The 15,498-nt window shown below is 46.7% G+C and overlaps 1 protein-coding gene across 1 annotated transcript in view; it reads left to right on the forward strand.

The window, feature by feature from the left end:
* Positions 1 to 554: 554 nt before the first annotated feature.
* LOC123250909 (inner centromere protein) overlaps positions 555 to 15,498 on the forward strand; it is a 35,114-nt gene continuing 20,170 nt past the window's right edge. Inside the window, exons 1-4 of the mRNA XM_044680008.1 lie at positions 555 to 625; positions 6,472 to 6,616; positions 9,349 to 9,462; positions 10,081 to 10,850. Of these exons, the coding sequence (XP_044535943.1) occupies positions 6,480 to 6,616; positions 9,349 to 9,462; positions 10,081 to 10,850 (1,021 nt within the window). The 5' untranslated portion in view covers positions 555 to 625; positions 6,472 to 6,479. The remainder of the gene's footprint in view (positions 626 to 6,471; positions 6,617 to 9,348; positions 9,463 to 10,080; positions 10,851 to 15,498) is intronic.

A 15,498-nucleotide genomic window follows, 5' to 3' on the forward strand; every position in this document is an offset into this window, starting at 1 on the left:
AGCCTCTTTACAATTGCACCAGCACCCAAGACTGGGTCATCCGCAGATACAAAGAGAAAAACAAAACGGGGCCTGCCCGCCGGAAGGGGCATCGAGGGGAAGGCTTCAGACCACCTGGACTCGGGGAAGTGAATAAAAACCTAACGGTCCAAGTCAAAGAGTGGGGGGCGTGACTCGTAGCCGACACGCAGGGACTCGTAGTCTTTCTCCTACCCCTCCGAGCATTTGGACGCTCCCACACACACACCTCCCCCCACCTCCAGAAGCGCCTCTCGGACCAAAAGCGGAAGCAAGAGGTCTTTACGTTGACCGTGCCTCCGATGCTCATTGACTGACAACCATCTTGGCCAATAGGCGCTCGACTTGCCTCTAGACGCACGGCAATTGGCTAACCTCCAGGCGACGGCCCGCCTCCCCTCTCCTACGATTGGCCACGTCTTCGGTTTTGAAAATCGTAGCTTTCCCCCGCGCTTCATCCTCCGGGCCCGCAGCAGTAGAGAAGGTTTGGGCATCTGTGTCTGCACCGGCGGCGCCGGGGATCGCAGAGTCCGGACCGGCCGCGCCTTCGAGCTGCAGCTGGGGGCCGCGGGACTCGAAACCGAGCGGGCCGGGCGGAACGAGCCAGGTAAGGAGGAAGCTGCGCCGCTCCCTCCTCCCCATCCCCCACCCCTTTCCTCGAGCGCATCCGCCAGGCGCGACTATCCTGGGGAGGCCTCCGGCCCCCCAAACCCCTCCCCGGGATGACAGTCGGAGGCCTGCAGTCTGCCCCGCCTCCTTTGTGCGCCCTCTATGTCCCCAGCTGTAAAAAGAGGGGGAGGGGGAACGAGGACTGCGCCTATTGCACGGGTGGGGAAGCTGAGGGTGGAGCTGGGGAGGGGTGGTCGAGGGTCCGTGACTTTCGCCTCTGAGGGCTCTGGAGCTTTTAAAAAGGCTGCTTGCGTCCTGCGGGTCGGGCATTTCCTTTGTGGTCCCGGGTGCTCAGCCCGATACCTGTTAAAGCACCTAGTAGGTGCTTTAACGCAGACTTGTTGACTGCCTGCTTGCCCGCTCCCCGCCAGGGCCTCTCCTCTCCTATTGGCTGCTCATTCCTGCCTCAGCCACCTGTTAGGATGATGGGAAGTCAATGATGCCAGGTGGGCTTGACCCTGAGGTGGGGGCGGCTTTCTCTACCCTAATTGTCTCCTCTTGGGGTGGATCTGGTGAAGCCTGTGGAGATGAAATCCATTCATTGAAATATACTGGATTCTCTGGAGATACTGATCCAGGTTTAAAAAAAAACAACAAAACACAAAGTGCACAGACCTCGAGATTTAGTCAGAGACCCCCCAATCTCTTTTCTGCTTAAATTGTGAGGTGGTGTTATGAGCACTGCTGTTATGGAACTTACTGAAAACTGTTTCAGAATCCCGGGTTCATGGATTTAGGCCTGGAAGGGGCCTTAGTGATCAAGATCAGATCCCTTATTTGTAAATGAGAAAACTGAGGCACAGAGAAATTAGTGACTGGCCTCAGTCACACAGCTAGTAAACATTGTGAGATTTGAATCCAGGGCTTTCTGACCCCAGGTCCAGTGCCCTCCCTCCTCTCCACTGTGCCATGCCAAGACACTCTCCAAAGTTATTTTGTGTTCCCTGGACCTTAGAGGTCTCATCTAATCTCAGTTTCAGTGATTGATACAGGTTTATACAGCATGTTTGGGGCTGGAATTTGAACCCAGACCCTTGATTCCAGATCCAGGGACTTTTCCTCTGGGCCACACCTCAAAAGTTTCTTATTAAGGGTTTCTTTGAAGTCTACTTCTTCCCTCTCCTTTGCTTAACCCTGCCAGCAAGCCTTGGTTGTAACCCTCATTGTCCTCAATTCTTTCAATCTAGTTAGATGGCTTTTTTTTGGGTGTGAGAGGCTCAACTCATTTGGGGTATGTGCCTTTTGGCATAGTTTGTTGCAGAAGACACTTGGAGGAGAGGAGAAGTGATGGAGTAGTGGGAAACCTTGAGTGGAAGGAGGAAATCCCTTTGGCCTGACTTCCTGCTTCCCTTCCTTCCTCCTGGTCCAGTAGTTGGTACTCTATATGCAGAAGGTACCAAAAACCTGTCTGCAAGTTTAGGATCAGAAGGAAGAGTTCAAATATTTGCAAGCTGCCATTCTGTATGGATGGAATATTCAAAACCCATCCATCATCATCCTTGCTTTTGTTGAATGCCTACTATGGACCCTGTACTGGGAGGAAGATAAAGGCATAATAATAAAGATAAGGCATCGCCCTGGTTACTCCAGGACTTAAGGTAACCAAGAACACAGACTTCTTTATAATGGTTCAGAAGCAAGATTAGTTTATCAATTAGTTTAGGATCTTTTAGGACGATGTTTTGCCTATCATCAGGCTGATTGGATTTGGGGGAGGGGAGGGTAGAGGGAGCAAAGCCTTTCAATGTGGATGAACTTGTTAATTAAAGCCAAGTGAAAGACTTTGGAGAAGGAGGATCTTGCTCCAATGACTCATTTTTTCCCAACCATTATTTTTTACAAAAATCTTTGTTTTATTCACTTTTTTTTGCACGATGTTAATTTCTTAGTACTGTTCACACTTCCTCCTCCAAAGCTTCAACTCTGAAATCTGATATGTTAAGGGAAAAAGTTAAACAAACCAGACTGACATCAAGTGGAACTACAGCAATGCAACAGCCCACACTTAGAAACCAATGCCTCTTCCTATGAGAAAGACACTGTCATATCTTTGTTGTAGCCCAGATTGGGCATGGCATGTAACTGGAATTGTGAAGTCTTTTAAGTATTGTAGTGGCCCACGGCACTGGGCTCACTCAATGAATATGTCTACTTCTCTCCCTCTCCTCCCCCCTGGGCTTTGGGTCCCCTTTTTCCTTTCCCCCACCTAGAGGTTGGTTGTATCTTTCTCTTAATACCATGAAATCAAACCTCCATGCCAGTATTTCCTCCCACTGTTAACATCTCTGGGACATTGATTGCATGGTTGTCTGTAGGGATAGGGATTAGACCTTTGAGTTCCTTAATTGGTATGGGAAACTTCTGGATGAGGCCCCTCCCTTTTGCTATAATCATCTCTGAGTTCTGAGAGAGTTACCCAGAGCAATGAATAGTGACTAGCCCAGAGTTACACAGCCAGAATGTGTGAGAGTTTAGACTCTACCTGGTCATCTGTCCAGATTCTGAGATCAACCCTTCCCCACCAGGACACATTGCCTGTTCTCTAGAGCTGCTGATTTTAAGGAATTTAATAAGAAATTTCCCAGACATTTTTTTCTACTTCAAAGATCTCCTGACCAACTTTCTCAAAGGCACCATTACTTTTACCTTGCCTAGTCTTAGAATGTACATTTCATTTCAATCCATTTGGGAACTGAAGGAAAAACATTTGGGCTTGTGGGGCAGTATTCAGAATAGAGGGCTTTGAAGAAAAAGAAATGAGGATCTGAGCTTTAAGACAGGAAAGGATGATTAGAAGGGATCTATTCCCCCCCTATTTTACATTAGAGGAAATTTTGAAGCCCAGGGATAGGGAAATGACTTGCCTGAGGTCTCATAGGCAGTAAGTAGCAGAACAAGCCATATTCAATGCCTCTGTCCTCCAAGTCCTGGGCCAGCACTTTTGTCACTTGCAGTCCATTCATGGTGCACCCAACATGTTCAATTGAGCACATCTTTCTCTCCCTAGTCTCTAATAATCTTTCTCTAACCAACTACCATGGAATTCTGGAACCCTAACAGTCTACTTGACTCCTAAAGGGACAGTTGGCTTTGAAAGTTCCTTGTTTTGGCTTAAGTGGCCACGAAATGGCCAAAAAATGGGGCCTGGGAGTCAGAGGTATAATGAGGTATCCCTCATGTGGCCGAAGACCCATTGGTATGCATGAGTGGGACAGGGACATTCTTGGGTCTGGGGTGAGTGGGAGCATCTGTTGTCATGATTGTATGGGATCCTTGGGGGATGCCAAGTCCAAATCAACTTGGACAGCCTACTTATCTTAGGGGCCAGAAGAGGAGCAGTTTGAGAGGAGATTCCAAAGACTGAAAGGAATCTCTGCTTCCCTAAATCTCCCTCAAGGGCTTGGCCTGGTTCCTTACACTCTTGTTTGAATCACAATGACTTGTGCATACTTGTGCCAGAACTCCCCAGTTAGACCATGAACTCTGGGAAGGCCATGATTTTGCAATTTTGTTTCTTTTTACTTCTAGACCTCGTACATAGTAGGTCCTTGGTTATTTAATACTGGCACTGTGTCAGCTTTGCTGGGGCATCTGATACTGAACTGGCCCCACTTGGTGGCACTCAGTTGGGGAGACTTTGGGTTCCATGTTGGTGCTATCTCCCCTTAGGGGACCCAGTGCTGTATTTCCTTAGTTGATGGCACAGTAGATAGAGCTTTGGGCCTAGAGTCAGGAAAACGTGAGTTCAAATCTGGTCTTAAGACACTTACTAACTGTGTCACCCTACACCAGTCACTGAACCTCTGTCTGCCTCAGTTTCCTTAGTTATAAAATGGGGATAATAATAGTACACCTCCCTCCCAGAATTCTGAGAATCAAATGAGAGAATATACATAAAGCATCCTGCAAAACTTAAAGCACTTTATTATCATTATTATTATTATTATTATTATTATTAGTAGTAGTAGTAGTAGTAGTAGTAGTAGTAGTAGTAGTAGTAGTAGTAGTAGTAGTAGTAGTAGTAGTAACAACAATAATGGAGCTGAGATTTCAAATACCCTTTCCAGCCAAGGGTTTTGTTCTCTGTTGGCCATGGGTTGGGTTTGTGGGGCTAGTAGCTGGCTGTTAGCAGCTCTACACTCCCCAGTTTATGCCTGGTTGCCCTGTTACCTTTTGGAATTAAGGGCTCTTTACTGCTGAGACCTGATGACCTCAAGTCAGGGCCTGTATTGGCATGAGTCATCAGACAGGAATCTTTGCTGCTTTTTCTGCCTTTGCCCTAGATCCTCCCATTGAGTTGCTACATGTTAGCTGCCCTATCCCTCTCTGGACCTCAGTTTCTTTCTGTGGGGTACAGGCTGGACAATGGCCTACCTCCTTTCTAGCTCTAAATCTTGAGGGTTGAATTGAATAGAATTAATTTCCAAGAGAGGCAGTTGATTAGAATATTGGGGGCAAGTCACTTAATTCCCATTTCCTAGCTCTTACTGCTCTTCTGCCTTAGAATGGAAGGTAAAAGTTTAACAAAAAAAACCAAAACTGGATAAACTTACAAAAAATAAACAAGAAAAAAGTAAAGGAAGTAAGTAAAATTTTAGAAAAGTTAGATTTAATGGCTCTCTGGAGAAAATTGAATGGGGATAAAAAGGAATATACCTTTTCTGCAGTACATGGCACATACACAAAAATTGACCATGTACTAAGGCATAAAAACTTTATAACCAAATGCAGAAAAGCAGAAATAATTCATCCTTTTCAGATCATAGTGCAATAAAAAGTATAACCAGTTAAGGGGCTTGTGAAAAGACTAATTAAAATTTAATTGGAAATTAAATAATCTAATTATTCAAAAGAGGTGGGGTCAAAGAACAAAATATAGAAATCATTGAATGACAATGAGGAGACAACATATCAAAATTTATGGGATATAGCAAAAGTAGTACTTAAGGGAAAATGTATATCTCTGAATGCTTATATCAATAAAATAGAGAAAAAGCAGATCAATGAATTGGGCTTGCAACTAAAAAAACTAGAAAAAGAACAAATTAAAAATCCTTAATAACTAAATTGGGAAAGCCTAAAAATCAAAGGTGAAATTAGTAAAATTGAAAGTAAAATTGAAAGTAAGAGAACTCTTGAACTAATAATAAGACTAGGAATTGGTCTTAAGAAAAACAAACTAGAGCATTGGTTAATTTGATTTTAAAAAAGAAAGAAAATCAAATTACCAGTATCAAAAATGAAGAAGGGTGAATTCACCTCCAGTGAAGAGGAAATTAAAGCAATCATTGGGAGCTGTTTTGCTCATTAAATGATAATAAATCTATCTAGGTGAAATGGATGAATATTTACAAAAATCTAAATTGTCCAGATTAATGAAAGAGGAAATAGAATGCTTAGATAATTCCATCTCAGAAATATTCAGCCTTTCTGAGATCTCTGGTCTGTGGAAGACCATGTGGCCTGGGCCAAGGAGCAGACCCGGGTCTCTAAATGGAAAAAGAAATTCACTGATGGGTTGAGCCTTGACATCAGCATGCACACAGAGCAGGATATCATAATTGCTGCTGAGGTGAATGCCAGGAATTCTTAGCATCCCAATATGCTGCCAATGGGTAGTGGGTCCAGGGTGGAAGTCTAGGTGTGGCCTTTGAGACTGGGCCTGGGTCCCCTTCCCCTCTGCAACCAGCCTAGATTGTTTTCCTCTGCAGGTGACCTGGGTCTAAGATTCTGAACATTCTAATTGTGTTTCTTCTTGCCTCCCTTTCTCCTCTGCTCTTACAGGTGGAACCATGGTGACCATGACAGGGTCTGCCAACATCTTGGAGGTATGCAGCAACAAACTGAGGGAGTTTATGTGCAATGTGGACAACAAGGACATGGTGTGGCTGCAGGAGATCAAGGAGGAGGCCATAAAGATGTTCTCTAGGTAAATTTGGGGATGAGGGGAGCCCACATGTGATCAGCAGCAAAAGTGGGGGACACTGGGCTCTTCTTTGCTAGCCTTGGCATTCAGAAACTTAAATCCAACCATGAAATGAATGAGCAACAGTAAAAACTAACATTTAAATAGGGGGAAACAGAGAAAACCTTGTTCCTCAGCAAGGTGGAACCAAGAAATAGCAAACAAACAAAGAAAAGCTTGTTTGTCTGGTTCCTTGCCCTGCTTACCCGAAGTGCTGCCAACTTGGAGAGGGGGGCACAGTTCTACTTCCCCTTCTCTTTCCTATCTTCCTTCTTTCCTTCCCTCCTTCCCCCTGGAATCTGGGAGCCGTGAGTTCAGGTTATGCTTCTTACATTCCCTGACTGAGTGTCCCTGAATTAAGTCATTTAACTTCTCATTAGGCCCAGGTATCTATCACTCCTGAGCCTGGAGCTACTAAGTTGAAGAAGAATTTCTTCACTTGGTGGTGGGTCCACCTGCAGATGACTGGTTCTGCCACGGTCACTCAACTATCACCCTAAATCCATTTCTCCCTGTTTCCTCCAGATCTGCCATCCTTGGCCTTCACTGTGCTAGTGTACCATAAGGGAGTCTATCCTCCAGGCTGAAAATTCCTGGGCTGTTTCCATATTCTCAGGCATAGCTTTGTAAGCACCTGGGCCTTTCCCAGTCATACCACAGGAGCCTCAGGTCTGCAAGTGCCCCTTGAACTCAATATAGTTCAGGGGGCCAGTGGCCAGGTTGGTGGCAATGAACTAGCCCATAACTGGTTAGGACCAGTTCCTGTTCAGGCCACCAGTTAGTCAGTGGGCACAGGCCACATAGTACCCACAGAGCACGGTCTGGGCCTAATGGGGTGACTATAGGGCAGTGGCAGGACTCTTGAGATTTGAGGACCTTTGTGTAAATCTTGACTGACCAACTGTGAGACCTTGGGCAGCAGCAGTATAAAGTGAGGGGGTCCCTAAAGTTACTATCATCTCTAAAGCCCTTGATCCTAATTTAAGTGTAAGACATGCTCTTTACCCTCAAGGAGCTTCTAGTTTAATGGACAATATAACACCCAGAAAAAAGAAACTGTAAAGCCCTTCCTTCCTTCCCTCCCCCTTCTGCTAGGAATGACCTTTCTCTTTTTCTCTTCCTTCTCCTGGCTCAGAACCCTACCAACTAAGCTTGCCCCTTTTCATTCTGACCCAGGGACCCCTCTGAACAAAACCTGATGATGGGGGAGGGTGGAGGAGGAGATCGGTTCTGACTCTCTACTGCTCATTAGCAGCACTGAGAAGGAAGGCGGGGGGAGGGAAAATCAGGGCATTTCCTGGTCATACAGACCCTTTGGAGGCCAACCAAGAATCCTTCCTATGGATTTTGGATTTGGAAACCTCCAAAGGAACCAGGAGCTTCTGGAAGCCAAGCTAGAGGGTCCCTCGCTCTCCTTTTGCTTTCGAACATTTTGGTCAAGAAATCTTCCTTATACTGAGATGCCTTCTGGAAGCTTCTGTCTCTTGGCATTGTTCTGTGGTCTGGGCCCTTGGAAGGCTCCACTGTTTATGGGTCATGGCTCTGGACCTTTTGTCTCCTTGGTCTTTTCCCAGCTGTGCCTGGAATTGAATAATCTTCCAAGTCATAATTCAACTAGGATGTATTTGTAAAATTTGAACTCTGTGCCAGGCATTGTACAATGTACAGAGAAGGAGACGCTCTTCTCTGTGGGGATGTTCTTGTGTTTTGAAGGCTAAGGACTTCCCTGGTTCTGGACACTGCCTTCATAGAACCCATTAGCTTCAGAAACTGGCTTCCCTGGAGCACATTGGATTCACTGAATTTGCAGGCCACTCGGTCCCCCAGGGTTCTTCCCTAGGCCCTTCAGCCTCAGCCTTCCTTGTCCTTAGGTTACTTCTTGTCCCTCAGAATACTGGGTGAGGCTCATGGGATTCATAGCTCTGGGGCTGCAAGGGATGTCTAAGGCCCTCTAGGCTGATCCCCTCATTCTGCAGATGAGGGCACTCCAGTTGTCAGCATCCAAGGTGGAATTTGAACCTAGGGCCTCTGCCTTCCTTGAATCCTAATGCTGCTGCCAGGACCCCTCAGATCCCTGCTCTCTCTAGAGAGGTGATTATTCTATTAGGTTTTGTTATCTTGGTACCTAATACAGTTCAAATGGCACAGACCTCTCTGGTCCGGCTTAGGCACAGTCCCCAGCCAGCTGTGCTCGAGCTGGATTATCCAGAGGGGTAAAGTATTTAAGAGCTTTCTGACTCCTGTGCCAACATCCAAGGCCACTTGGCTGCCCTATGTGTGACTGCATCTGTGGAAGAATGTGCCCTGAGAACCAAAAAACAGATTTTGAGACTCCAGACTATTGGCGGCTTGGGCTGGAGATGGGAGAGCTTGGGCAGATCAGGCAACCTTTGGGCCTCAGAAGATGTTGGATTTGACCATAGAAGGATCTTCAAGATCGGGTCCAGGCCAGCATTCTCTGGATGCTGTAAAGCTAAAGAGTTGGGCCAGGCAGAACACCTGATAAGTCTGAGCCTAAGAGAGGGAGAGGGGAAGGAGGAGACCCAGCAACCCATTTGGTCCCATTTCTTCTGAGCAGGGAAGCCCAAGGTGGATCTTCCAGGCTGCACAGGTTATTGTTGGATTGGTGACTAGCCTACCTCCTTGGTGCTCGACAGAGCAATCTCAACTCTTTCTTTCTCTGCTTTGCCCCTCAGTGATTTCAGTGTGGAACCTGAGCTGATGCCCAAAACTCCATCTCAGAGGAACCGCCAGAAGAAGAAACGGTTTTCCTCCATTCAGGATGAGAATAGGCCTCCAACCAGGAAAAGGTAAATGGATGGCAGACCAGAGCCAGGGCCAGGTGGGCCAGGTAGAGATAGAGGTCTCTGGTCCAGCAGAGAGGTCTGGGTTTGGGGTTGGAGATTCCCAGCCATGACCCCTGGGCAAGTAGTGTAGCAATCCAGGCCTCTGGGTTCCTCATCTGTAAAAAGACAAGGAGAGCTTGAAGGCCTCTCAGGGCATCCCTCCATTAAGACAACTGCCCTGGGGCTCAAGAATGTTTCCCCTGTGCTTGGTACCTTGGGAAATGAGGAGGAAACCTGAACAAGAAAAAAGTGGAGGGCTGGCAGGATGGGTGTAGACCCCAAGAACCCAGGAGGGCCTAGGGCCATACGTTTGGAGCTCATCAAGTCCAAGCCTCACCTTTTTATATATGAGGAAACTGAGGCAAACAGGTGCAGTGACTTGCCCAAGGTCATCTAACTAGTAAGCCTTCCTGAGTCCAGGCCTGGTGCTGTTTCTTCTGTGAATTCCTAGAGGGCAGGGAACAGATTTTTGCCCTAGCCTGCATAGGGTTTAGCACAGTGCCTGGCACATAGCCAGGGCTTAAAAATACTTATAGTCCCACAAGACAGCCCCTACCTGAGGCTGTGGCCTGTCTCTCGTAGGTTGTCCCGACGGGCGAGTCGAAGGAACAGTCGATACAACTCGCGGCTACTCCGGAGTAAAGACAAGTTGGAGAAGCTGGTCCTGGTGGTGGCCGAGAATGGCTCCATCCCGCCCCGTGGGATCCGGACCCCAGCAGCAGCTGCCACCTCACTTCCTGAGTCCCCCACTATGCTCACCAAAAAGCCCCCTAGCCTGCCACCAGTGGCTGGGCGCATGCCCTTCGTGGAGATCAGCGTCAGCGAACAGCAGAGTGCCGAGAAGTGTCTGCGGGTCAGCAAGACCAGGATGGCCGACCAGAAGCCCTCCTTTGTGATCAACCTTGACTCTGAGGATGAGGGGACACCAGAGAAGCTTGCCAAGAACTTGCCTGAGCCAGTGTCGAACAAGGTTCCCCAGGCCAAGGCAGAGGGGCCCACTCGCTCTGTGGCCAAACTCCGCATTGCCCGTCCAGCATCTCTTGAGGACGTGTCCCCCATGAAGACTGAGACCACAGAACTAGATGGAGCGCCCTCTTCTCCAGGAACACAGCCCGAGCCAGGGGGCAATCTGCTCTCAGGCTTGCCAGAGAGCCCTCGGACCCCAACAGGCTCCCGCTGTGACCGACGCTCCGTGCGAAGGAGCCTTGTGCGCAAATCCTCCAAGGCCCACAGGGTCTCCTTACTCCATAAGTACTCCATGGTTCCTAAGAGGATTAGCTCTTCTCGAAGGTCCTCCAGGAAAGTGGCTCAGGAAGTGGCTCAGGAGCCAGCAGCCACTGGCCGCATCATCTGTAAGTTGTTGGGCATTCCCTGCACCCACACTTGGTCTCTGCTCTCTTCAGTCCCCAGGCTTAGATGGAGGCGATCCTGTGGGGGGGTGTTGTACTGGAAGGGAATTCTAGGATTGAGGAAGGGTTCCTGGAAGGGGGAAGAGAAGGAGCGAGGCCCCTTGCCATTCCTTATTCTTGGGGGGTTGTCTGAGCTGGCCCCTTGATGTGACAGATAATGAAAGTTTCTGGGAAGAAAGGTGAATGGCCTTCAGGAGTGTCCAAGAAGGGACCAGAGCTGGGTCTGTGACCTCTGGCTCCTGGTCTCTGCCCTAGTCCATGTTGCCTTTTATAGGCTGGGCCAACAGAGAATGTGCCCCCATCCCCCCACCCCCAAAGAGTCTCCAAACTGCAAAGTTTTTGTGCTGGGCCTGGCAGCCCATCTTTCTTGGGATCCAAGGAGCCTGATTCAGACCTGAGGAGCTTGTCATTAGCTTGGTAGGGTGGTGGATGGAGCCTTGACCGGGAAGGAAGTCAGCTCAGAGTTTGAGTCCTGACTTGAATACTCATCAGCTGGGTGACCTTTCTTGGCTTTGGTTTCCCCATCTGTGAAATGAGAATAATATAGTACTGTCCTTCCCCACCCCCCAGCCAGGGTCATGAGAATCCAGAGAGAATCCTGGATGGAAGAGCTCTTCATAAGCCTTAGAAAAGCTACAGAAATGCTGGGTATTTTTAGGGGCCAGGCTGGGACCTGTGATGTCCCTGGCCTGGAGAACTACAAGGCAAGGAAAGGCTTCTCTAGTGCCGGTCAGGTCGGTGCCTCTTGGGTGGTGTCTGGTCTTCAGGAGTTGCCTGAGGTCATGGATGTGCCCTTTGGGAGGCTGAGGAAAAATCCTTGCTCCTAACTATTTGTATCATTCTCATTCTCATCATGGAATATCAAAGAGAGAGAGAGAGAGATAAGGGATGAATTGTGAAAACTCTTCCTTGCAGGCCTCTTTAATGTGAGAAAATTTCCCTCTTCTCCCAATGGATCCCTCTTTCTCACCTCTTCATTTTTTTTGGAGATCATTCTAGTATGATCAACTCATAACCATGTCCATCTCTGTCTGTGTAAACTCCTTTTAAATGTCCTAAAAATGATGACATTTTTTAGGAATTACCTGTATCTTCCCATATAAGAATAGGAATAGTTTAATTTTATTGAATCCCTTAGGATTACTCTTGAGTCTTGTGTTTCATGTCAGTTTTCTATTCAGCTCCTGTCTTTTCATCAGTAATGCTTGAAAGGCCTCTTTTTTGTGAAATATCCATCATCCTTCCCTCCTACTCCACCTCTGCCAAGGATACCTAGTTTTTTCTAGATAGGTTATTTTTGGTTGTAATTCTATCTCCTTTGTCTTCTAGAGTATCATATCCCAAGTCTTTTGCTTCTTTAATCTTGGGTGATCCTGATATTGGCGTTACAATATTTGAATTGTTTCTTTTCTTTTTTCTTTTTTCTTTTTTAAAAATTTTTAAACCCTTACCTTACATCAGGGGTCGGCAACCTTTTTGGCCGTGAGAGCCATAAACGCCATATTTTTTAAAATGTAATTTCCTGAGAGCCGTACAGTGCTCACAGTGCCGCTCCTGTAACGGCACCTGAAAAAAGTCGACTTTATGGCTCCTGCAGGAAGAGTCGGATATAGAGAGCCATATAAGATATAAGACCTCTGCCTTATATCTTAGAATCAATATTGTGTATTGGTTCCAAGACAGAAGAATGATAAGAGCTAGGCAGTGGGAGTTAAGTGACTTGCCCAGGGTCACCCAGGCAGGAAGTGTCTGAGGCCAGATTTGAACCCAGGATGTCCCATCTCTGGGCCTGGCCCTCCATCCACTGTGCCCCGCAGCTGCCCCCTGAATTGTTTCTTTCTGGCTACTTGAAATATTTTCTCTTTGATGTGGGACCTCTGGAATTTGACTATAATATTAGTGGGAGTTTTCATTTTGAGATCTCTTTCAGGAGGTGAGCAGTGGATTCTTTCAATTTCTATTTTGCCTTTTGGTTCAAGGATATCAAGGGAGTTTTCCTCCATGATTTATTGAAATACCTAGGCTATTTTTTAAAAAAATTTTTTTTGGATCATGGCTTTCAGGTAGTCCAGTAATTCCAAAATTATCTCTTCAGTCTCTTTTCCACATCAGTTGTTTTTCCAATGAGATATTTCCATTTCTTCTGTTTTTTTTTATTCTTTTGATTTTATTTCATTGTTTCTTGATGTCTCATGGAATCATTAACATCTGCTTTCTCAATTCTAATTTTTAAGAAATGACTTTCTTTGATGAGATTTTACGTATCTTTTTCCACTTGGCCAATTCTGTTTTTTTTTTTGTTGTTGTTGTTTTCTTCAGTATTTTTTTGGCACCTCTTTTACCATGCTGTTAATTCTCTTTTCATAATTTTCTTGCCTCACTTTCATTTCATTTCCCAATTTTCCACAACTTCTCTTTTTTAATCTCAGGCATTTTCTTGGGGTTTAGATCCAATTAGCATTTTTCTTTGAGCTTTTTTTCATAGCTGTTTTCACATTGTTGTCTTCTTTTGCATTTATATTTTGGTCTTCCCTACCACTGTTGTAGCTTTTTATGGTCAAGGTTTTTTGTCATCGTTGTTGGGTGCTCATTTTCCCAGTCTGTTTCTTCACTGAATATTATGTTAAAGTTGGGCCTGCTCCCTTTGGGGCAGGAAGGCACTGTGCCAGGCTTCAGATTTTTTTTTTTTTTTTGTGCAGCTGTTTTCAGAGCTAGTTCCGGGGGTCAGTCTGCAAGTTTTTGGTGCTTCCAAGGTAGTTATGATCCTGGGAGAGGCATGGTCAGTGCTCTCCTGGGCTGAACTCTGGTCTTTACCTGGTCTTATCCTTGTAGCTGCAAGTACCCATGTTCTCTTTCCTTTGGAGCTATGACCAGAGCCCCTGCTCCCTTGTGATCAACTCCCAACACTCCTCTCCACCCTGGAACTGCGGCCTACAACTGCAATGGGCAATAAAGTAGCCATGGGGAGTTAGTGCCAGCTGTACCCAAGGCCAGCAAGGGGTCCCCTGTAATCTCTTTTTCTCACCATTTGTCTGAACCCCTTACCTTCTCTGGACTGAGAGCTTCTGAAGCTGCTGTTGCTGCTTTGGTGTATGTGGGCTTTGGACAGACCTCTACTCTGGTGTCACAGATTGCTTCTGCCAACTTCTTATTTTCTTAGGCCAGAAAGATGTCCTTCTGACCTTTCGTTGGCTCTGCTGCTCCAAAATTTGATTTAGATGTTGTTTTAAAGTTGTCAGAGGGGAATGTTAGGAAATTTCAGCTGTATGACTGCCCCATATCTGCTGTCTTAGTTCCTAGCCCACTCATTTTACAGAGGAAGAAACTGAGACCTAGAGAGGGGAAGGGTCTAGTTGTCCTAGGAGATGTACGAAGCAGGATTGAAGGCCATCCTTCCCTGGCTTTCCAGCCTTTTACCTCCTTACCTTCATCCTGAAGATGTGGGATAGACTTGTGAAAGGATCCCTTGGTGCCATGATTGTGAAAATGGAGGTTAGCATCAAGGATCATAGACTCAGAACAGGAAATAGACCCTAGAGCCCCTCCAGGCCATCCCTTTACTCAACAAATGGGGGCTTAAGTGATGCCCAAGTCATATGGGGAGTGAATGACAGAGCCAGGGTTTGAACCTGAGTTTCAGCTCCATGAACACTAGGTGGTACAGTGGATAGAGCACCTGGCCTGAGTCAGGAAAATTCATCTTTGTGAGTTTAAATCTGGCCTCAGACACTAACTAACTGTGTGGCCCTGGGCAAGTTACTTCACCCAGTTTGCCTCAGTTTCCTCATCTGTCAAATGAGCTGGAGAAGGAAATGGCAGTCTAGTCCAATATCTGCCAAGAAAACCCCAGATGGGGTCATGTATAGTCAGACATGACAATAATAATGACCAGTTCTGTGCCCAGCACTCTTATGTCTTTCAAGGAAGACTATTAACCACTTAGTTACCACTAAAGTGATGGCACAGCTTGGGTAAGCTCACAACTGGGCTCTGAAGAAGAGAGAAATGTGGAGAAGGGATTGTGAGCAGTCCCATTGTAGGGCTGCTGGCCCCTTCCAGGACTCTTGACAAAATCTCAGGGTCTCCCTGGGGTATTCCATATGCTGGCCTGCCTGACCTGGCAACCAACCAGCCAGTCCATCAGCCAACATTTCTGAAGCTCTTTCTGTGGGCAGACACTGCTGAGCACTGAGTATCACCTAGAGACCAGCGAGCCCAAATCTTGCAAGTAGCCCCTGCCCTTGAGAAACTTCCACTGGTGGGTGATACAGTACCTAGATTAATAGATATCAATATATACAGCTGCAAAGTAGGCTTCAGGATGAAGGCTTGCCACTGGAGTGGGAGCTGAGAAGGAAGAGAGAGTGTCCCAGGCCTTGGGGACAGGTGGCAGCAGGACTGGGGTTTTTCTTGTGTGAGGCCTAAAGATAGACACTTGTGACCAGCCTGGGGAGTGTGGCTTGGATGGCAGCTATCTTAGAACAGAGGAGTCAGACTAGCCATGTGAGCCACCCACATTTAGCCCCAAATAGATTCAAATGCATTTAGGAAATATGCAACAAGATAAATAAAGTACACCAACATCGATAAT

Source organism: Gracilinanus agilis, chromosome 6, assembly GCF_016433145.1.
Source record: "Gracilinanus agilis isolate LMUSP501 chromosome 6, AgileGrace, whole genome shotgun sequence".
NCBI classification, from domain to species: Eukaryota; Metazoa; Chordata; class Mammalia; order Didelphimorphia; family Didelphidae; genus Gracilinanus; species Gracilinanus agilis.